Source organism: Nycticebus coucang, chromosome 20 (genome assembly GCF_027406575.1).
Source record: "Nycticebus coucang isolate mNycCou1 chromosome 20, mNycCou1.pri, whole genome shotgun sequence".
Classification (NCBI taxonomy): Eukaryota; Metazoa; Chordata; class Mammalia; order Primates; family Lorisidae; genus Nycticebus; species Nycticebus coucang.
The window spans coordinates 55,631,810-55,654,352 of NC_069799.1; the positions used below are offsets into that span (position 1 = coordinate 55,631,810).

The 22,543-nt window shown below is 38.1% G+C and overlaps 1 protein-coding gene across 1 annotated transcript in view; it reads right to left on the minus strand.

Annotated features, from left to right (window-relative positions):
* The window catches only part of MRC1 (mannose receptor C-type 1), a 90,921-nt gene that overhangs the window by 21,916 nt on the left and 46,462 nt on the right, over nt 1-22,543 (minus strand). The window contains exons 10-22 of the mRNA XM_053572934.1: nt 21,711-21,826; nt 19,046-19,194; nt 15,767-15,966; nt 13,376-13,503; nt 12,721-12,808; nt 11,452-11,596; nt 9,787-9,828; nt 7,899-8,062; nt 6,486-6,553; nt 5,241-5,341; nt 4,255-4,397; nt 3,742-3,856; nt 591-757 (exon numbers count right to left, since the gene is read on the minus strand). Coding sequence (XP_053428909.1) covers nt 591-757; nt 3,742-3,856; nt 4,255-4,397; nt 5,241-5,341; nt 6,486-6,553; nt 7,899-8,062; nt 9,787-9,828; nt 11,452-11,596; nt 12,721-12,808; nt 13,376-13,503; nt 15,767-15,966; nt 19,046-19,194; nt 21,711-21,826 — 1,626 coding nt within the window. The remainder of the gene's footprint in view (nt 1-590; nt 758-3,741; nt 3,857-4,254; nt 4,398-5,240; nt 5,342-6,485; nt 6,554-7,898; nt 8,063-9,786; nt 9,829-11,451; nt 11,597-12,720; nt 12,809-13,375; nt 13,504-15,766; nt 15,967-19,045; nt 19,195-21,710; nt 21,827-22,543) is intronic.

Sequence of the window (22,543 nt, forward strand, 5' to 3'; positions counted from 1 at the left end):
GATAGTAGTAGTTTCCAGACTTACACCGTAAATACTACAACAGCTGCAATAGGTAAGAGGCAGTTCATACCACGAAAGTTGATTAGCCTGGCTTTCAAGCATTTGCTCTGGGTTTCTCTGCTTTTCACTACGGCCACAACCCCAAGTCAAAGAGTGCTTTCTTGACTCAATCCATACCAGTGATTTTCAACTGGTGTGCCATGACAGGATCTTAGGAGGGCCACAAAAAATTTTAAAGATCTTAATTAAATTGTTTTTGAAAGTAGTTCAAAGTAAGTATGTTCTTTTTCTTTTTTTACTTTTTTTTTTTTATCAACACAATTAAAACGTGCCACAGGAATTTAACTACGGGTTCAAGTGTGCTGTAACATCAAAAAGGCTGAAAAACATTGATCTATATACCCTTTCCTTCCAGGTGGGCTCAGCCTAAAAACAGTTAAAATCTGCAAGAATAAACCACTCAAGGAGCATCCGTTCTGCAAGAATGGACCCGATCGATGGGTAAACTTTTCCCAGAGGATGTATCAATAATATGATAATTCCATGCAAGCTGATAGTGTAGGGAGAGGTAACCCCAAACTGATACTCACATCTTCATAAGAAAGGCTGCTTCTTCTTCCACCAGGGTAACCTTTCCCCCAGTTGGTATAATGAACTCCTCGGCCGTCCGTCCAGAGGAACGTGTGTTCTGAGTTGACATCATTCAGCCCGATCCAGGCGTTAAACGTGGAGTCTTTCATATGATAGGTAAGGAAGGCTGAAAGAAAGTTTTACAAAAAAATTTTAGACTTTGAGGACTGATAAACTATGAAAAATACTTAAAGCATCTTCAGTTCAAGATAGTGAGCGTGTGGCTTGTGTCTTTATCACTATTTAAGAGCACTTACTGTGAAAACAAACGCATTCTAAACTCAGCGAGGTGTTGTCACTTGAGCCTTGGACTTGGAAAAGTTTCTTAAGAATGTAAGTCTAGTTTTTATCGGGGCCACTGCAGATGGTCGTGCAAGTTACACTCTGCCCGAGGGCATCAGGTCAGAAAGCCAAAGAGAGCTGAAGCCCATGACAAGGCCCATGAAAGCTGCACTTTCTTTCTTTTTCTTTTTTCTTTTTTTTGCCATCATCTGGTTTATAGACAGGTAAATTGTTCAAAAATGTTCTCACAATTCAATACGGCCCAATCTGGCCTGCTAGAAGACGCACATTTTTCTAATTCCTAAAAAGTCATCAGATGGGCTAGAAGCTGTCCTGATTCTGTAAACAAGATAATCTGATTCTAACTAGAAAAGAGAAGGCTCTTAACCTAAAAAAGTTCTGGAAAGCAAAAACTGTCAATTCAAGAAGCAGTAGGCTGTCAAATTATCAAATTCTTAGATTGCCAAACCAAGAATTATGCAACTAGGATTCCTCTTAGGAGGAGGTGTAGCACGGAGGGGGTGTGGGGTATGGGGGTAACCCCTAGACAACCCCTAGGCTGTCCACTGTGTGTGCTTGAACCCAGGGGGCCATCTCGATGCTAACGGACTCACATCACTGGGCAAGAATACAGAAAAAATATGGCTTCTTGCTTTTGATCAATTCTGTAGCAGAGAGGATGGTGGCAAACATCTAACAGCCATAAAAAGTTGAATTACATGTGTGGCCCTCCCTCTTCCCTAGACCACTTCCACACCTCCCACAGGAGCTGCCTTCTGGGACCAGCTCCAGTGCCCCAGCTCTTGACTTCTAGACAGATGAGCACCTATTCTACAGAATAACACTTTGCAAACATTTATGCTAAAATAAGAAATGGAATGACTGAGCACTTGTGGTTATGAATACAAAATGCAAAATATAAGTCTACAGAGATCAGATTATCTGTACATTTATGAATAAACAATTCCAGGGAAGAGCCATGGCTAAATGCTTACTCTTTCTGCACAGGGGGAAATGTGGCCACCAATTTGCTCAGAAGTTCACGTTTTTCTGAGTTAACTAAAGATTTTTAAAAAACAAAAATTTTTCTTTGGATACTTTTTAGAGAGAGAGAAAAACTAGATACTTGATTAGATACTTATTTTGGTTTTATTTTGTTTCCGAAACAAGATCAGAACGTTTGCCTTATCCCCTGTCTTGAAATAAAATAAGGAAACACTCTCTACCTGCCAACATTTAGCACTGACTTTTTTTCTGCCAACAACCACAATAAGAATTCAACGACGTGTGCCTGCTTTGCCAGGAATAATGTTATTTTATCTGAAAATTGTTTCCTTCTGCATGTCTCTATTATCCAGGTTCAATTTCATTATGCCAGGAATCAGCACTTCGTGGTTCAGAGAGGAAATCAATGACTGTGTTTCTCCGCTGGGCAGCCAAGCCCCAAGTGGGGGTAGACAGAGAAATGGGAATGTTGTATTCTTCCTTCACGGCCTATGGTTTGACCCTTTCTTTCAGGGTCTGGCAAGTGGCTCAACTTGTCAACAGTTCTCAGTGAAAGCTGAGTGGGTTGAGTGCGCCATGAATTCTAAGCAAGCCCATGGCGGCATCTACAGAGTAAACATTTGCGAGAGCACCATGTGTGTTTCCAGTGTCCTTCTTCTTTCCTCTAGTTTTTGAGACATATCTTATGTATTAGTAAATGATGTTGGAAGTTAAAGGATCTCAGAACCAAAAGAAAACTTACAGAATATTTAGTCCACCTTTCTCCTACAGCATCCTCATATACACAGATTTGTAGATCCACCAGATCACGGTGGGGCACCCTCCATGCTGTGTGCTGGCAATCTGTGTGGCTCCATAGCATCGCTCCAAGTATCTTCCAGCTCAACCATTTTCACAGCCCTTTAAAAACTTCACCTTCCTCCCAAAGCTGTCCATCGCGCAGCTCTTCTGTCTCCGAATTTTGATCTGACATCTAATTCCCTGTGACGCCACTCACGGGTTCTACATCTTCCTTCTGGGCCACAGGGGATGATGCTTCAAAGCCCGCATCCTCTCTGCCAAGCTGTAGAACCTGCAGATCTTTCCATCATTATGTGCTTGCTGTGGTTCCCAAGCCCTTCCTCCGTTTACTCTCAATCTCCTGCAGGTGGTCAGCATCCTCCTTAAAGCGCAGTCCCCATGTGTCAGTGAGGTCAGCCCCAGAAAGACCACGCCAAAGTGGTAAGTGCCTTTCTTTTGACAACACCGTAATGAATTTTACAACCTGCTATGTGGATATGGAGAAGTTCTCTCCCTCAAAGGTCTGGCTTATGTTTATGGTTTATCAAAAAATTCTCCCCCATTTGTTCAAATTTCATATGTAAAATATCGATTTTATTGCATTAGAAGTTACAGGACCAAGTGCCTAGAAGGAAAGTACATGGGAAATCAGCAATTTTTTCATCTTATTCATAGAAGTACTCTTCTTTGGCCCTTTGGGGAAGGAGGAGGGAGGGATTTGAGCTGGATAGACCCAGGTTTGATTCCCAACTCTAGTCCTCACCAGGCAAGCTCCTTAACTCAAGGCTCTGTCAACACCATTTCCCATTCACAAAAGGGAGTAATAATACCTGAGTTTTTATGACAATACAAAGGGACTTTATATAAAAAGCACAGCAGGGTGGCTGAATAAAATCATTTTCAATATGTGCTTGATTTTCCTACTTTTTTAAACTTTTTGCTCTGGAGAAAACAAAAAATCATTACCTATCAACAATATTCTACCATAACATGGGCAAAATTACATATTTCAGTGATCCACTGATTGCAAAATGGCCCGCATACCTTGCTCCTTTTCATTTTGTATGGAGGCCAGATTTCCTCCAAATTCGATGCAAGCTTTTCGTGCCTCCTGCCATTTTTTTCTTTCTTCTGAAGCAAATCCAAAGATTTTGAAACACTGAGGGGAAAAGAAAAAGAACAAAAACCACAGGGTTAACTAAAGATAATAAAGTTTGCTCTATAGAAAATCAGAATTAATCATGACAATTACTGCTAAATTCAAACTTTCTCACAACAGAATCAAGGACTAAAAAATTAAGTTCGTTTTATGACCCGCAAAATTTTCTCTCCAAGGTTTTATTCTACCGTGGGATAAAGGGTACAACTCTTTGGATAATATCTCAAGAATGTTCTCAATCTTCATAGAAAATGAAGAATCATGAGAATCTTCACCTGTTCTGGCTAAAAATTTTCTAAAGGAATCAGGTAAGCCAAAGTTAACTCTGAGATGAAAGATTTGCTTTGCCAACTCTCCATAATGATCAATGGCAAGATTGCAACAAATTCTCTTAGTACCTTGTTATTGTAAAAATTCCAGCCTTCCTTACAACCTGATGGGATGGGGGACGGGGTGGGCATAACTGTGACGTTGATACTGTTGTTGTGCCGTTGGCAAATGAAGGCATTGGGATAACCACAGTTAATATCATTCCAAAACCCTGGCAAAGAGCAACATAATTCAATTAGATCCACATGTTTATGTTCAAAAACACTTATTCATTTTCTAAAATGTATTTATATTTTATATTTGTAAGAATCCTCAAAAATGACTTAGACTGTAATCAAACTTTATTTTTACATGACTAGAAGAATCCATGCAATCCTTTTGCCCTTCCACTTTAATCAAAGTTCAACTTCATAGAGAACTTTCTATGAACCAAACATGAACTTGGTTTTGCAGATTGTCATCTAAATGGTGAGTGATAACTAATCACAACAATCTAACAACACCTAAATTTTATATACACCAAGCATCTGTATAGATTTTTAGGTGGATTATTTCATCATATCTCTGCGTAGTGTTTTAGATGAATTATTCAATGATTAGATTAAATTATTTCAATGATGCAATGATTGGATGAATGATTTCAATGATTAGATTTCAGAGAAATTCTATCATCATTCTCATTTTACAAAATAAGAAGCTGGAGAGATGAGAGATAGAAAAAGAGATAAAGAGATAGAGAGAGAGAGACAGAGAGAGAGGAGAGAGAGAAGGAGAGAGAGAAGGAGATGGGTACACATATTCTGGATATCTTCCCTGAAATAAAAACATGAAAAACAATGTTTCCTAATTTGAGAACTGAAAAGATTGACTATGCCATTTATTAGCATAAACGTTAGGCATCCTTTCCCTTTACAAATTGAATGGGTTATGCTGCTAAAATTAGATTGTCCTTTATCCTCTTATCTTGCCTCGCTCAAGTGCACCACTTGCTAGTCTTAGCCTAGAAACATAGGAAATGACACCAAAGCAAGTTCAAGATTTGTGTATTGTCTACCTGAATTTGAATACATGGTCACACAGTTTTCATCCTCATTGGCAAAATTGGGTTCACCTGTGGCCCAAGACACATAATCCACTTTGCTTCCATCCATCCAACTGGAAAAGAAATTTCGGGCATTTTGCAACAAGCCAATCATTAGAATAACAGGCTACAGTCTACTGGTGGGAAATGATAATTCAATCCAAAAGAGGGGAACCCAGAGATAAAACGGTGGTTGCCCAAAGGAACATCAAACATTTCCTGATCTTAAATGATACTAAACTTGAGTCTTGATTGCCGCTCAATGATGGCAGTGAACAGTCCCCTGGAATATATGTGGCCAAAATATCTATGCCTGGGCCAGGGTGACACACTCAGGAGAACATGTACACTAATGAACGAGGAAAAGAACCCCCAAAATGTACTAATTTCTTCACTCTTGTAGCTTTTCCTGGCTCTTCTATCTAATGGAAAATAATACAATCTTCTTTTAAAGGGAAAGCATTCCATGCAGTTGAAAGAGTAGTTCAGGCTACATGCAGTCCTGCTAACACAGTGCATGGTGCAAAAAAATAGGATCCTTTGGTTCCAGGCAGCAAGGTTAATTCAAATGGGATTATAAGCATTTAAATAAATTCATTATTCATAAATATCCAATACATCTTTTAGTGGATTATTTACCAACAGAAGATGACACCCCAAACAAAGGCAGGTGAAATTTTACAAGATTAGATCCAATTATGAGCTGTTCATTTGAAATTTATAGTGTTGAACATATTTAATAGGATTATTTTACATTATTTTTAACATTTTTAAAGATGCTTTTGAGGGCCAGGCATGGTGGCTCACACCTGTAATCCTAGCACTCTGAGAAGCTGAGGTGAGTGGATTGCTTGAGCTCAGGAGTTCAAGACCAGCCTGAACAAGAACAAGACTCCATTCTAAAAATAGCCAGGCATTGTGGTGGGCACCTGTAGTTGCAGCTACTTGGGAGGCTGAGGCGAGAGGACTGCTTGAGTCCAAGAGTTTGAGGTTGCTGTGAGCTGTGACAGGGCATACTGAGGCTCTAGTGAGGGCAACAAAGTGAGACTCTATCTCAAAAAAAAAAAAAAAAAGAAGAAGAAGTTAAAAAAATTCCTTTTAGATAGAAAATGTTGTGGGATTTTTAAAATGCATTCTGTGAATCAAAAGTCTCCAAATAACTCAGGTATTTATAAGATCACTATCCCATGAAAAGTTATCTTAGCTTGATTTACTTACATAAACTTTTTATCCAAGCTGATCAATAAACCAATAAAATATGCTGTCTGTGCATCATTCTTGTTTACCTGGAACACAGAAGTTGACATACAGTTACATTTATAATCACATAAGCAGCAAGTTATTTCACAGAACCTACATAGGCAGCCTATTTGAAATTATTTCTAATGAGAAATTCATGAAGATGTTGTATATTCCACATCATGCTTTTCAGAGAAATAAAAAGAAAAATATGCATGAAATTGAACATCATGCATTTATAAAACAAATGCCTCAAGTCATTTTCTATAATATTAAGTGCCTATAGTAGTTGGGTTGTCAATGACATTGAAACAAAGCATTCAATTGGGATTATGCATGAGAGAAAAGATGTTATATAATGTAAATTAAAATCTATGTATATACATACACACATGAAATTCATATGTATATAGGCAAATATACTTATACACATTAGGAAATATCCTGACAATTTCAAGGTGTATCCATAAAGATGGTGATGAGTAAGACTACACTGTAGTGCCCTTATGATCAAACAAATTTTTATTCTTTCAGTGCTGAAAAATTTATTTTTTTTCTGCTTTCTCTCTTACCTCCTCCATGACAATGAGAAAACCTTGAAGAATTTTAGTCAGAAAGATACTGAGCCAGTCTTGGAAAGAATAAATTATACCTTCAATGATAGCCGATCGTTTTGGTACAGCCATGGAAGATTTTTATATGAGGAATTGGGTTGTACTACCTGTTAGCCAACAATTTTGTCTAACAGGCCAGATTTTTAATTAATAATCAAGCTATATGATACACAAAGGGCCCAGGGTTGACACAGAACTGCTAGTTAAGAATTTTAATCTTTGGCTGGGCACAGAGTTTCATGTCTGTAATCCCAACACTCTAGAAGGCTGAGGTGGATGGATTGCTTGAGCTCAGGAGTTCAAAACCAGCCTGAGTAAGTGCAAGACCCTATCTCTAAAAAAATAGCTGGGCGTTGTGGTGAGCGCCTGTAGTCCCAGCTACTTGGGAGGCTGAAGCAAGAGGATTGCTTGAGCCCAAGAGTTTGAGATTGCTATGAGCTTTGATGCCACAGCATTCTACCCAGAGTGACTGAGTGAGACTATCTCAAAAAAAAAAAAAGAATTATAATCTTTGCAAATTTCAAATCAGTGAACAGTGAACTCAAAGCTGCCAAAATGTTTCTGGGTTCTGGGATACTGTGCTAAATACTTAAACCTTTAAGACATTATTTCCATACAGCCTCCTCCTCCCACTGGAATTCACATCTTTACCTCTGACTTCAAGAGGTAAAAATGCTGCCCATAATTAGAAACTGTGCCGTGGGGTACTACCAATTGTAGACACTCCGTATGCTTATCACATATTACCATCTCATTCTTAAATTAATCATGTTCTTACATATTTCCACAGAAACTTCTTTTCACTTTCACTTTGAATAGAAACAAGATCACCAAAATTCTTCTTGCAAAAGGCTCGCGCATTGTCCATGGTTTCCTTCTCTTTGCTGAAATAATACTGGTAGTCTTTGTAAATAACCCAACCATCTTCAGTAACTGGTGGATCTGAGAAATTCATGAGAAAAGGTAATGAGTTTTTCTTAGACAAAGTTAAGAATCGGTATCTACAGTACACGAAAGTGAAAAGGACAGAGTAGCTCCTCCATGAGAGGTCTCGGCAACACAGACAGTTCAGAATAAGCAGAATGTCTCATGTCAAATCCAGACTGAATGATCTAAAGCCAAATATCTGCTTTCCACCAATCTTGTAAAAATTAGCCACTTTTTTCCTTCCTGACTAAATTCCATGTGTCATCATTGGACAAAAGAACTCCCAGTGTCACTTTCATCAATAGGACATGCGTAGATGAGAGGGCGTGCATACATGCACCCTACTGTTCTAGATCCAAGAACTGGGGACTCTGCAAAAACATATCCTGTTCTAATATGAGAAAGAACTTCCAGGAGATGGACTTGGCTGTTACAGGGTACAATCAGAGAACCTAGGGATTCACTCATTAGGAGGACTCCTTAGGTTTTTTCCAAACCATAGGATTTGATGGTTCTATAGGTTGAATAAAGGCTCCCAAAGATAATCAGGTCCTGATCCTTAGGACCTGTGCCTCTTATCTTACATGGAAGAAGGGACGGACTTTGTAGAGGTCATTAAGTTAGGCAATTTGAGATGAAGATATTATCCTGGATTAGCCAGATGGGACCTAAAAGTAATAACGAGGGAGGATGGGGAAGATTTGACTATATGAAATGGAGGCAATGTGACCTCTGAACCTAGATGATATACTTGCAGCTTCTGAAGCTGGAGGAAGGGGCCATGGACCAATGAGTGCAAAGAAGGTGCCACAGATCAATGAGTGCAAGGAAGAGACCACAGGCCAACAAGTACAAGGAAGGGGCCATGGACCAATGAGTGCAAAGAAGGGACCATGGACCAATGAGTGCAAGGAAGGGGCCATGGACCAGTGAGTGCAAGGAAGGGGCCATGGACCAATGAGTGCAAGGAAGGTGCCACAGATCAATGAGTGCAAGGAAGAGACCACAGGCCAACAAGTACAAGGAAGGGGCCACGGACCAATGAGTGCAAGGAAGGGGCCACAGGCCAATGAGTACAAGGAAGGGGCCACAGGCCAATGAGTGCAAGGAAGGGGCCATGGGCCAATGAGTACAAGGAAGGGGCCACAGGCCAATGAGTGCAAGGAAGGGGCCATGGGCCAATGAGTGCAAGGAAGGGGCCACGGGCCAATGAGTACAAGGAAGGGGCAATGGGCCAATGAGTGCAAGGAAGGGATCACACACCAATGAGTGCAAGGAAGGGCCACAGGCCAATGAGTGTAAGCTTTTCAAGCTGGCAGAAGCAGGGATTCTCCCTTAGAGTCTTTGAAGGGAGCATACTCATGCTGACACCTGGATTGTGGCTCAGTGAAACGATTTCAGATATCTGATTTCCAGAACTGTAAGGGAATAAATATGTATCATCCTAAGACACCACACTCACAGCAGTTTGTTATGGCAGCCTTTGCAAACTAATATATATGCTGAAAAGCAAAAGCTGGACCCTTAGAGTTGATCTTGGAACTCTCGAGAAATTATATTAACATGTTTTGTGTTTGTGCATATGAGTTTCTCTCTGAAGAAGATCTGAACTTTCCTCTGAGAGTCACAATGGTATTAAGAACACGTACTCTCCGTCTTCCTACAGTAAGTCATATTTTCCTTAAGAAAAGGGGAAAAAGGCTATCAATATAGAGATCAGAAAATAAGAAAACACCTACTGTCTTGAGGAGCGGGTGTTGGCTCGGGTTTTGGTGTCTGTCCTGTAAAACAAGAAAGCATTAGGCACATAGTGACTTGACTGTCTGCTATCACATTTCCTTCTATTTTCACTATTTTCATGGGTCAATATGGTTAAAAACTTAACCATTATTTATTTTTTTGCACTTGCTTCCCTCTCTGCAGTTAGTTTAGGACATTGTAGACAGGAGAATAAAGAAAAAGAGATTTAGGTGTTAAAAGTTGAATAAACCAAGTGCAATAACAGCCACTAGAAAATGGAAGACAGCTTTCAGACACAAGTACTATCACATAAAAGAAAGAAAAAAAACGTGAGTTTTAGAACCAGGAACCCTAGAATCAAATCCCAAAACTTGGTCTTAATTATTTGACCTTAATTTTGTCAGCTACAAAAGGGATTCTAAATTTGTGTTAAGTAGATGGGGTAAAGTATGTGAGTTATTGTATAGAGAAGGCATCCATTAGATGTTAGTTTCCAATCAGACTTCTTCTAATTAGCTATGAAATTACTTATAATTTTATTATGTAAAACTCTGACACATGAACTATTTATAAATTGTGCAATATATTTTCTTTAAAGAATCCTGTTTTTAGTATAGTATTTAAAATTTTTAGTATGTTTACTATGTTTTACTAAAAGTTAAATAAACCATTTTCCTTTCCAAGTACTTAGTGACATATCTGGATTTTATTAGAATCTGATGAATTCTGGTTACCTAACTTTGGGGTTAATGTATTTAACATCTGCAAGAGTTAGAGCTTCTAATAATACAAAAAGGATACTAGCCATTGGTAGCTAGGAGACAAAACAATAGGCAACTACTGATTCCTCTATTCTGGAAACTCTGAAAGTGATAATCTAAGCAGAAAAGTAATGGAAATGAGCAAAGCCCTAAGGTATCTCTAGCCATAGAGTTAGGAAAGTTGCCAAGATTTTGCAACAGCAGAGGACAATACAGTTCCATTTATCTATTCACAGCAGAGGAAGTTGATGTATATTTTGGTTTGAGAATAGGTTTGTTTATTTATCTCGACCTTAGACCCTGGATCCTGTGACCTCCATGTCTGACTTGGATATATGGACTTTTCTGAGTCACAGATAATGACAGACAGCATTCCTATTTTTTTCGACCATCAATAACATGATAGGTATAATAGCATCACAGCCTTCCACATGGTGCCTATTCTTTGCATTGAATGATTATTTGAGAAATCAATACTTAGAATACTCAGACTTGGGGCAACTTTCACCTGTTTGATAACTCACATAGGTGGTCAGAATGTGAAAATTCCAAATAAAGAAACTGCATTTTAATGACTCTGCTTATGGTGTAGGACACCCACCCACTTCTGTGAATATAGAGCCTAGACAGGAATCAGAGCAGCTTGTGGGAACTATTTTGGAGGACGTGACTCTGGTCCAGGATTTCTGGGTGGCCTTTTGATCTTCTGTTCCTTTGGAACATTTATCTGAGCCCGGCAACTTCATTCTTATCCTGTGAAAGGATGGGCCCTGACAGTTCCCTTATTTTGCTATTTTGTTTTTCTGGTTCTGCTAAGAAAGGAAAGATACCAGCATTGTCATACCAGGAGCTTAGTTCTCCCATCTGAGATAAAGGAAAGGACAGGTGATCAGGTGATCATACCTTTTTGTATCTGGCAAATCCAGTTGTTAAGGTGTTCACAGTTAATGTCATTCCAGGACATACCAGGGTCGCCTTTCAACTCACCACAGAATTCAACATTCTGATAATTATTAGGTTCTCCATAAGCCCAGTTTTCATATGAAACCTACATTAGAAACATTAAATTATAACCACCAACTATTTGTCAGTCCAGTGCCAACTCGAACAGAAAAAGAAAGCACAGTTCATACACATGGGTGGAAATAACTTTATTTATATGGAAATTTGTGAAATTGAATAGAGTACACAACTGATTATTATGAAATCATCTTCCTCTTATTAAAAAGAATGAACCCAAGGGTTGCAAAAATAGGATTTATATGTAGGAAAGACTTGGCAAAAAACATTCCAGTTAGTACTGGGAGTTGCTAAATTTACAACCCAGTTGTAAAGGATAATATTTCAGGGTGTTGTTGGAAGCTTTTGCTTTATTAACTGGGCAGGATAAAAAAAAATACAAATAACTCTTCTTTCAAAAGAAAAAGACCTATAATATAGTGCTAACAAAGCTACCAGACTTTGCCAAAATGAACAGAGAAACCAAATGGAGGCCATGATTTAGGTCCTGTATGGAGTTCTCAATGTGGAATCATAACCCACAGTGTCTTAGACTTTTAAACATGATATTTCCCAGAGCTGTAAATATAAAATCCCACTATCAATGGAGCCATCCGATAAACCACCTTATCCAAGTGCCTTGAAAAATTGCTGGTTGGTTAGAAGAAGAGAAAGAACCGAAATTATACAAAATCGCTTCCTGTGATGACTAGGGCTTCTAAGAATTGCCAGCTTATGCCTTAAGCTCTCACTTCTCCATTTCTGAGAATGCAGAAGTCCGACAAAGCCTAATGGTTATAAGTGGGAATATTAAAAATGTTTCCATTTCTAATCCACATGCAAGAAGCAAAAATGCACTCAAATTTTAAGAAGTTCACCTGCATGCCAATTTTGCACAGTAGAATGAAGATATTATTTTATATAAGTGAGGGGCATGAGCTTTCCTTCTAATTTCTTTCTTCTGGTCAATATGGCGATGCCTTGAATGACAAAGAGAACTAAACTGGGATGGGGCAGGATATTGACTCTACAATGGCATCTATTTCACATAGAAAAATGTCTCTGACCATTGTAATGACCTGCCTTACAAGAAGTGTGGATTAACCCAACAGACAACATCACAATAAATACACAATAAAGTACAAAAATGATACATTAAGTCGAATTACTCACAGGAGAACCATCACTCCAAGTAAAGCCCTCTACAGGGCTTCCATATGTCAGTCCCAACCAAAACAGTTCATGGTAGCTTCCACTTGCCCTGTAATAGCCAAAACACAAAGAAAGCACAAGGTACTGCATGAAACGAGATCAGTAACCTCCACTACATAAATTAGCAGTACAGAAGTAAAGAGATTTAATAACTAAATATAAGCTTTCTGCAAGAGAGGGTTCATTTTGGTTCTACCCATAAATGTCCTAAAAATCCCATGATCGCATTAATGTACACAACTATGATTTAACAATAAAAAAAGAAAGAAAAAAAAACTAAACTAAAAATTAAACAATTAAAACAAAAATTTCCTAAAAAGGGACCACTACTTGAGAACAAATAATTGCAAAGCAATGATCAATGGTCATTCTCAACAAACATGTACTGAGGGTCTTGTACTTTTATAGAGCAATCTATGGCAGAATTTACACCTATAAAATTAAAAGATGTGGAAGTGAAAAAGGTCAAGAAGGGCCCATGAATTTGGAAGATTAAAAGGCTTCTCAAAGTAGCATCCTGAACCCAAAACTTCATAAATGTAGTAGGAGAATTTTCTCAGCCTTATTAGCACCAAATAGGTAAAAGGAAAGAGTATCACACAGAAAAGGTACTTACGTTACCAACCGCCATACCGCTTGCTGTTCTGCTTTATTATTGATGCTAGCCAGATCACCACCCAGAGCTCTGCAAAAATCTCGAGATTCAAACCATGTTTTCTTCTCATGTTTTCCTTTTGCATACAGCTAAAGATGATACGGTTTCAGAAGTTATTTTATGCTTCATAACTTGTCAAATCAAGAGAAACAACTATTTACTTTTGATGAGACTTATAGAAAAGACATCACCATGGCCCCAAATAGTGTCGTCCTCTTGATTTAGAATCGATTGACAAGTGAGTATTTGCCCAACAAAACTGGGAGATTATTTTGTTGAGAAAACAAAATCATTATCTAAAATAATATTATTTTTTAGTGGAGGGGGATATTAGATTAAAATCTTAGGAGGTTTAAACATATGCGTTAGGTATATAGCTTTTGGTAGGAACAGGGTTAAATTGGCTAAGTATGAAAAGTGACATTGAAATGAACCTAGTATTTTTCTTTATGGTTATATATTTTAACTATTTTTTTTTTTTTTTGAGACCGAGTTTCACTATGTTGTCCTCAGTCGAGTGCCCTGGTGTCACAGCTCATAGCAACCTCAAACTCTTGGGTTTAAGCAATTCTCTTGCCCTAACCTCCCAAATAGCTGAGACTACAGGCGCCCGCCACAATGCCCTGCTATTTTTTGTTGCAGTTGTCATCGTTGTTTAGCTGACCTGGGCCGGGTTCAAACCCACCAGCCAGGGTGTATGTAGCCGACTCCCTACCCACTGATACATGGGTACCACCCAATATATTTTAACCATTGACAGACATTCATTTGGTAGGGATATGTTGGGTGCTAAATTAAATAGATTATATAAGTTAGGGACTATATCATACTGTCCAGAGAACTGCCCGTAGAATAGTGAAACGTAACTAACAGTAACAGTCCAGGATACACCTACCAGTACACAAACAATAAGGAGTTGATCATAGCCACTGACTTCTATAATTTTCATTCGTTATTTTTCCTGAGTCATGGCTCACACCTCATATACCTATGAAAAAAGGAACTTGCTTCCAATGGACTATAGCTGCCCCAGCTGGCATCATCCAACCCAAGACAACCTTCACATCCTTCCTAACTTGAGCTCTCTTGAAAAAGGTGTCTTGAGCAAACATCCATGTGAGTAGCCCCCAAGACACCTGTGAGCACCTCAATTTGCTAGACCGTAACGTGAGATTTTATGTTCTTAAATAAATGTAGTATCAGCTGGATTTATTAATAATTCTCACATCTTAATATTTCTGTGTACAGATGTGGTCTACGTATTTCCAAACTAACGCTACCTAAACATCTCTAAGACTGAATAATTTCCAGTGAGGCACACGTTTTCATCTATGGAACACCCACCATCATGTGGATTTTCTCCCTGCCGGACTCCTGGTTCACTTCGCAGCTCTGGATAGTTCGGCTGCTTCTCTCAAAAAACCATCAACACATTTCCAACCCCCGAGGCAGGGAGCTGTGAATAGGATGAATCTGGCCTTTGTATCCTCACTCAGAAGTTCCCAGAGATGATGTAATGAAATACCTCATTTCCTTTGTGTCAGTCTTCAAATAATCCATTTACAAATCTCCTCTGTCTTGGCCGATGCATCCCCCTCTATGTAAATTCTGTTTTTAGCCCTGAATAGCCACAATGGATTAAACAGCTCCTGGGTCTCTATTGCTATTAATAGCAGAAACTGACTCAACGGCCTCTACTCCTCTTGAGATAGAAAAGAGTAGACAACCTCAGTCTGAGGCATTCATCAGCCTGGTTAAACTCTCCTATAGAAAAATGAATGGCCCAACCTAGAAACGTATATAATAATAGCAGAACATCAAACTGTCATTGAATGGGCATGGGGAAGCCATGTTTTATCAATAAGTCAGGAAAAAAATGGGGCATTCTCTCTAGAGTACCCGTGTGGCATTACTGCAGATTAGTTCATGAACTACGTTAGCTAAGAACATGGACTGGAAGAGCGTGAGAGGCAATAGCATTGCCTGAGGGAGAAGAGAAATTTCTGTCAAGAGGACAAGACTTGTGAGTCCAGATCAGACCTTGAAAATCTGGAGGAGAAAAGAGAAGGACAGGGGGAATGATAAAGGCAAAGCTGGTGAGAAAAGATGTCTGTGAGATGGGTTTGTAGGATTGATTGTGTTTGTGGTTTAAATGCAATGATCCTTAATGTCCAATCAGCCCGCTGTTTAAAAACAAGGGCTGGCTGGGTCAAAGAAATCAGAATCTCTACAGGTAGATCTTGGGCAGTGTGTTTTGGTTTTATTGTTTGTTTATTTTTTAAGTCCTTAGGTGATGCTTGAGGCTGAAGCCTATTCCATTTTTTTTTTATTAGCCTCGTGATCGATACTTGCCTTGTAACACAAGCTAGTTTTACTCGTGGTACCCCAGTCTTCCGGACATTTGGGTTCGGGAGTCGTTGTAGGCTCCGGTGGCCGAGTCACTCCTTCCGCCCAGTGCTTACACACAAATTTGTTCTTTTCATCGCATTTCAAAACATCCCATAAGCCCCCTGCAATCCCAGTTCTCATGGCAACACAGCCCGCCTTTCGGCCTGTAGGAGAGACAAAGTGGAATTCACTCCACAGGTGTTTGTTGAAGATCCCACAGAAGACAGTTCCAAGGTGAACATCGCAGTAGGTGGGAAAGTCTGCACATGGCCGGAAATGCAGAGGTGCAGAGGGCCATGCCTCAGAGCCTGTGTCTATTGGTTTGTACTATTTTGAACTGTTCTTTGCCTTTTATTTGTGTGGTCTATGTCCACAACTTAATTGTGATCTCCAATGTAGGGGGGTTGAAAACATTTTATATTTCTAACATCTGGCAGAGTGCCCCCTAGTAATATAATGATATTTTTATATGATCAAATTGACCATGAATGGTAAAAATTGTGATTTAATATTTCTCTCCTTTCTTTTCTTCCCTCCCTCTGTTTCTCCCTCCCTTCCTTCCTCTTTCTCCCTTTCTTTCATCCTCCCTCCATCTTTTCCTTCCTCCCTCCCTCTCTCCTTCCCTCACGCCTGCCTTCCTTTTTTTCCTATTTCTCCCTTTCTTTCATCCTCCCTTCCATCCTCCCTCCCTCCCTTCCTTTTTTCCTTTCTTCCTTTTTTAATTCTTTAAGACCCTTGTCTCCCCTTCCACACAGGCCTTCCAGGATCAAAGTTCTTCCCACACTTCAAAATGAGCCACATATGAGCAAGAGATGTTCAGTAATTTAATTCTAAACTTGCTTCCTCATCTTAAAATGCAAATATCAAGACCCACCTTATGCGGTGTAAGGAATGCCAGCTTTAATGAACAAAGAAGTAAATAAAATAAAATAAAATGAGACGTGGACTAAGCTTAATAGTTTATAATTCTGTTTTACAATGGTAGTTATTTCCAAAGAGTAACTACGAGCTTTGAAAACATCAGGATTCCTTTCTTCTGGGTAGATGCCCAGTAATGGGATTGCACTATTCAGCTATTAAAAAAAATGGAGACTTTACATCCTTTGTATTAACCTGGATGGAAGTGGAAGACATTATTCTTAGTAAAGCATCACAAAAATGGAGAAGCATGAATCCTATGTACTCAATCTTGATATGAGGACAATTAATGACAATTAAGGTTATGGGGGGGGGAAGCAGAAAGAGGGATGGAGGGAGGAGGGTGAGGCCTTAGTGTGTGTCACACTTTATGGGGGCAAGACATGATTGCAAGAGGGACTTTACCTAACAATTGCAATCAGTGTAACTGGCTTATTGTACCCTCAATGAATCCCCAACAATAAAAAAAAATAAAATAAAATAAAAAAAAAAAAAAAAGAAAACATCAGGATTCCTTGCTACTAAGATGAACTAATTCTTTGATCCTTAGTCTTTGGAAAGGACATTAAGTGTTCAGATGTCCTTCTCAAAGTTCTGGAAAGACACACCTTTTCAGAATATTTTCTCTGCAATCTCTGATTTCCTGACACCACATGAGTCTGTTTGCCTTCATAGTACTGAATTGAAACCCGGTATCTCTGAGAGATGACCCCTCCTGAAGCTGTGGTGCCATACAGTGCTCCAAAATAGGTCAGCTGACCTGGCACTCAGGCCAGGGCCCTCACTCACCCCTCCACTCATTCAAAGAGGTCAGCCTTCCCTAACAGTGAACCACCACCCTTCCATCAAGGCTGAACCTTAACAATGGCTGCAACTGAGTTGTAGCTCCAGTTTGACCCATTGTTATATTCCCCAGGGACGGTCCCGGGTTAACCACTCAGAATCCCACTGCTGAATGAGCAACCTGGGCAAAGTTCAGTAGTTTCACAGTGATTTTTCAACCGGTGTTCCATGGCACACTGGGGTGCTGTGAGAGGATCTTAGGTGTACCGTGAAGTTTTTTAAAGATCATTAATTAAATTATTTTCCAAAGACGTTTAAAGCACAGTAAGTATATTCTCTTTGTTTTACTTTTTTGGATCAACATAATTTAATCGTGCCATGCAAGTTTAACTCTAGGTTCAAGTGTGCCATGACATAAAAAAGGCTGAAAAAAACACAGACCTGGGGATGCAGACTGGTCTACAACTATTTTTTAATAGTATACACTCAGCTCTTATTATACTACCCAATTTTTTTCAAAATGAACTGAAACTTTTCAGAAAGTTCAATAATTTAGTCAATTATAATCACACTATCAAGATAATTGATTTAGTTTCCTTATTGAAAGCTGAGAATGCAAATTAAAGTAACTCCTGAAGATTAGGATGTATGAAGCCAAGTAGTCAATTCATATGCTTGAGCTATTATTCCTTTTTTAGCTTTTTACCCAGGTACAACATGATATTTGCTATAGACAATATCGACATTTCTTTGTGTTATCACATGCTAGTGACGCCAGTGTATAAAGGAGGCAAAGAATCTTTCAAAGTCTATTTCAGCAACAACTTGCAATGTCTTCCTAGAAAAGACAAATCAGAATTTATGGGGCGGCAGATTGCCGCCAGTGCAAACAGCACAAATTTGGGGATTACACAGATTAGTCTAAATCCATGTTCGGAAGCTTTCTAGCCACATAAATTTTCTGAGTCCCAGTTTCCACCTCTTTTAAATGAAGATACTAAACTTATCTTACAGGGTTTTTGTAAGGATAAAATAAAACTCAAGGCAAATAAAGAACTCAACCTGATGGTGCATGAAAGATATTAAAATAAGAGCGCTGTCCTTTGTTCCACTACCCAAGCATGCTAATATTTTAGTTCATAGCTGCATTGAAAGGTTTTATAGTTTAAGTTTTCAGAAATAAGTTAATCATTTGGAAGTTTGTGACCATTTAGAATTTCATATATAGTTTTAAAGTAGACTTGTGCCAGATAACCTAGCAATATTTTCTTTCCTTTATTCCTTAGAACACTAAACTCATAGGGAAATTTTTAAAGAAAAGAATAAAGAAAGAAAGGAAAAAGGGATAGAGGAAGGGAAGGGAAGGGAAGGGAGGAAAATTTAAAACAAGGAAAAGAAAGAAGAAAAAAATCAAATGTTACCAAAAGCACAATCAATTTACATAGTCTATTTTTGGAAGGGTACACAGAGGAATAACAGACTTTGTCCAATGAATTCCTAGGATGAATGAAATCCTAAATTATAATAAAACACTGCACATACCTGGCATATCTGAATTCCAGTGGGTAAACTGAACATCTTCTTCAATGGTCCACTGAAAGGTCCCTTTGTTTTGTACATCTGAAAGTCCTGTCCAAAAATACTTTTCAGGCCTTAATCCAACCAAACTAGTCAGGAATGCTTGTTCATATCTTTAAAAAGAAGAATTAATATTTGACTAAGTTTTAGAAACACTTAACGTACATTTTTAAAAAATTATCAATACGAAAAGTATCTCAGTTCCATGTCCAGACTATAATTAGTAATTCAAACACATTGTATTGTATTTATATGCCATTTAAATTATACAAATTTTCAGTAGGGAAATGTGAGCTTATGAAGGAGAGATACCATATAGCTCAGGAAATAAAACCATTCACATACACTCAAGCATTTATTTCTCTCTAGTACTTGCTTGCCTCTTTGCCTATCCTCAAAATTAAGAGAATTTTATAAGCACAAAGGAGAGAACCACAGCATTTTAAAATAGGTTTAAAAAAATCGGTCCACTCTTCAAAAAGGCCAAATGCTCTGTTCAGTTCTTGATTTGGCAAGTTAAGGGATAGTAACATTATTGAAGATAAATGCAAATAAAATAATTTACAAGGATTTTCCCTCAATTTTGCTCTTCAATTTCAGCTCTGAAATAAAGGAAAAAGTTCTCAAGAAATATAGAGAAGCAGAGATTTAATCTCTAGAAAGAACAGGAAGCAGAGTCATGAATTCCAGCACTTTCTCTCCCTTTGAATTCTTATCTATGTATTTGGCATAATCTGGTAACAAGACAAGTCAGTTGGCAAGGCAGCCAAAAGTTTGTCTTAACTAAAAAACTTAAAACCATATGTAGGGAGTCAGCTGCACAGGCAAAAGTCTCTTTTGAGTAAAAGAAAAGTGGTACCCAAAGTTGCAGGCACAAAGAGAGCTGTTGATGGCTCCAGAGAGACCAGGAAGGGATTCCAAAGAGAACTAACAAGAACACAACATTCATCTGACCAGAATCTGAATAATTTCATTCCCGAAACAAGAACAAAAAAAACAATTAAATGTTCCAAACTCAATTTAGTTTTCTTAAGTGTCTGAAATCACATTTAACAACAGTTAGGGAGCTGCTGAGTATAAACATCATAAAAGACACATAAAGAAAATTATAAGATGCAGTGAAATCTTATAATAGTATATTCCAATAGACCAAAAGATGAATTATAATGCAGACCAGCACATGACCTTCTAGTACTCAAAAGATTAGTTCACCTCTCTTGTTAGAAGATAAAAAGAATCTACATTCTGATTTTTCAGATGTCAGCATTATATCAGGATGCAATGATGTACCACATTTAATTGTATATGAAAGCAGGATGTGGGGTGAAATACACTTCTTTTATAAAGGCTATGCTACTAGTACTATGACGACTGTCATTTTTACCAAGGTATTTTTAATACCAATAGTATCTCCTACATTTTTATTGGGCCTGCCTTGAAAGGCTAATAAATATAACTTCTTGTATTAAAACAATAATTTTTTACCTCTTTACTGCAAATGAAATGAGTATTTTAAAGTATTTTTAAAAAATCTATAATGGGTATTTTTATTTAATTTAAATCTTTTTTTATTTTGACTGATTTAGGGGGTACCAGTGGGTTTTTGTAACATGGATAAATTGCATGGTGGCGAAGTCAGGGTCTTTAGTCTACCTGTCACCCGTATATTTTACCTTATAGGTAATTTTGGATGACTTACCTCCCTCTCAGTCTCCACATCTATTATTTCACTCTATATTAAAATTTTTTAAAACAAAATTTTTTTTCTGTGGCTAACCCAGGGCTTTGCAAAGAGTAAGTGAAGCATAAATAAATAAATCTTTAAAAGATATGGGTCCCTAGAGGTCAAAAGTTACAGAGAATTCTCTATGTCCATGTGACTTTTCTTGACCTATGAGGCAAAGAAAAGGATAAAAAGAATGAATTATTCAGTAAATCTCTCTGCCCTTTTTTTGGGTGGGAGAAAGTGATATAAAGATACAAAGTGGGATTTTTCAGCTGACAGTGTTTACTTTTCCTGCTTTAAATTTTTTGACACACAGCAGAGCAGGAAAAAGTTCTATCTATAGATTACATTTACTAGATTTTTATTATTAAAATCTTTTGAATATTGCTTCATATGTACTAAAAGTTGCATAATAGTTTATAATGTTTGCAATGAAGAATCTAAATAAGGATGCTATTTTTTATGTTTCTACCTTTATAAACCATATCGTAACATCACATAATTTACTCAGAAATTTAAAGCAAGTTGATACCTGGACTTTTCTGAATATTTTTCATTATTTGACATATATAAAAATAAAATTAAGGCCAGGCATGGTGGCTCACACCTATAATCCTAGCACTCTCGGAGGCCAAGGCAAGAAGATCCCTTGAGCTCAGGTGTTTGAGACCAGTCTGAGCAAGAGCAAGACCCTATCTCTATTAAAAAAGAAAAATTAGCTGGGCATAGTGGCAGGCATCTGTAGTCCTAGCTACTCAGGAGGCTGAAGTAGGAGGATCATTTGAGCCCAGGAGTTTGAGGTTGCAGTTAGCTATGATGACACCTCTGTACTCTAGCCTGGAGCAACAGACGGAAACTCTGCCATGAATGAATGAATGAATGAATGAATAAAAATTTACATACCTGTCTTCAATAGTTGTCAAGTAAGCTTTCTCATTTTTACAGGTTTCATTCGCTTCTGTAAATGTTGACAGCGTATGTCCAATCAAGTAGCAGTAAAACCCATATCTTTTCCAGCCCTATTAATGTTACCAAGCAGTGAAGACACAAGCAGGTTATCATACATATTTATCAGGAAACATTATTTTCATATTCTGTCATGAAATAAATGGATAAATAATAAAAATGTCTAAAGAGCACAAATCTGAAAATTTGAAATGCAATGAAAATGATCTGTATAAATAAATAAAGAAAAGTCATGCCTCATTCCTCAGATGACAAATCATGATACCTCATGGGAAAGCAGTCATTTTCTCCACTTCTGATGCATTTTCCAGTGAAAACTGCCTGTGAAATGTTCACAGAGGAACCAAACAGATTGGCTAAGATTTCAGTTTTAGAATAAGCAACCATAAGAAATAATTTGGGGAATAGCAGACCCAGTTGCCTATTGAACCCAACAGTAGGTGATAAGTGTGAAACTGAATCACCTGGGCAATGTAATTTGGTATGGCTCCTCTCCCATCTTCAAATACACAGAAATTCTAAGTAAAAACATAATGATAGACTAAAAATCCATACCAGAATTCAAAAGGAAGAAGGAGAAAAGCTTCCAGGTACAAAAATAAGTAATACGCTAAAATCTGAATGGAAATGCACATGCTAAGATTGCCCTTGCCCTGGGGTATTTCAGATCTAGATTAAGGTATAGTGGGCTGATGGATTAATGCCCATGCAGAATGCGACATTTGGCCTTTGACACATCTGAGGTGAGAACTGGAATACTCTACCCACAG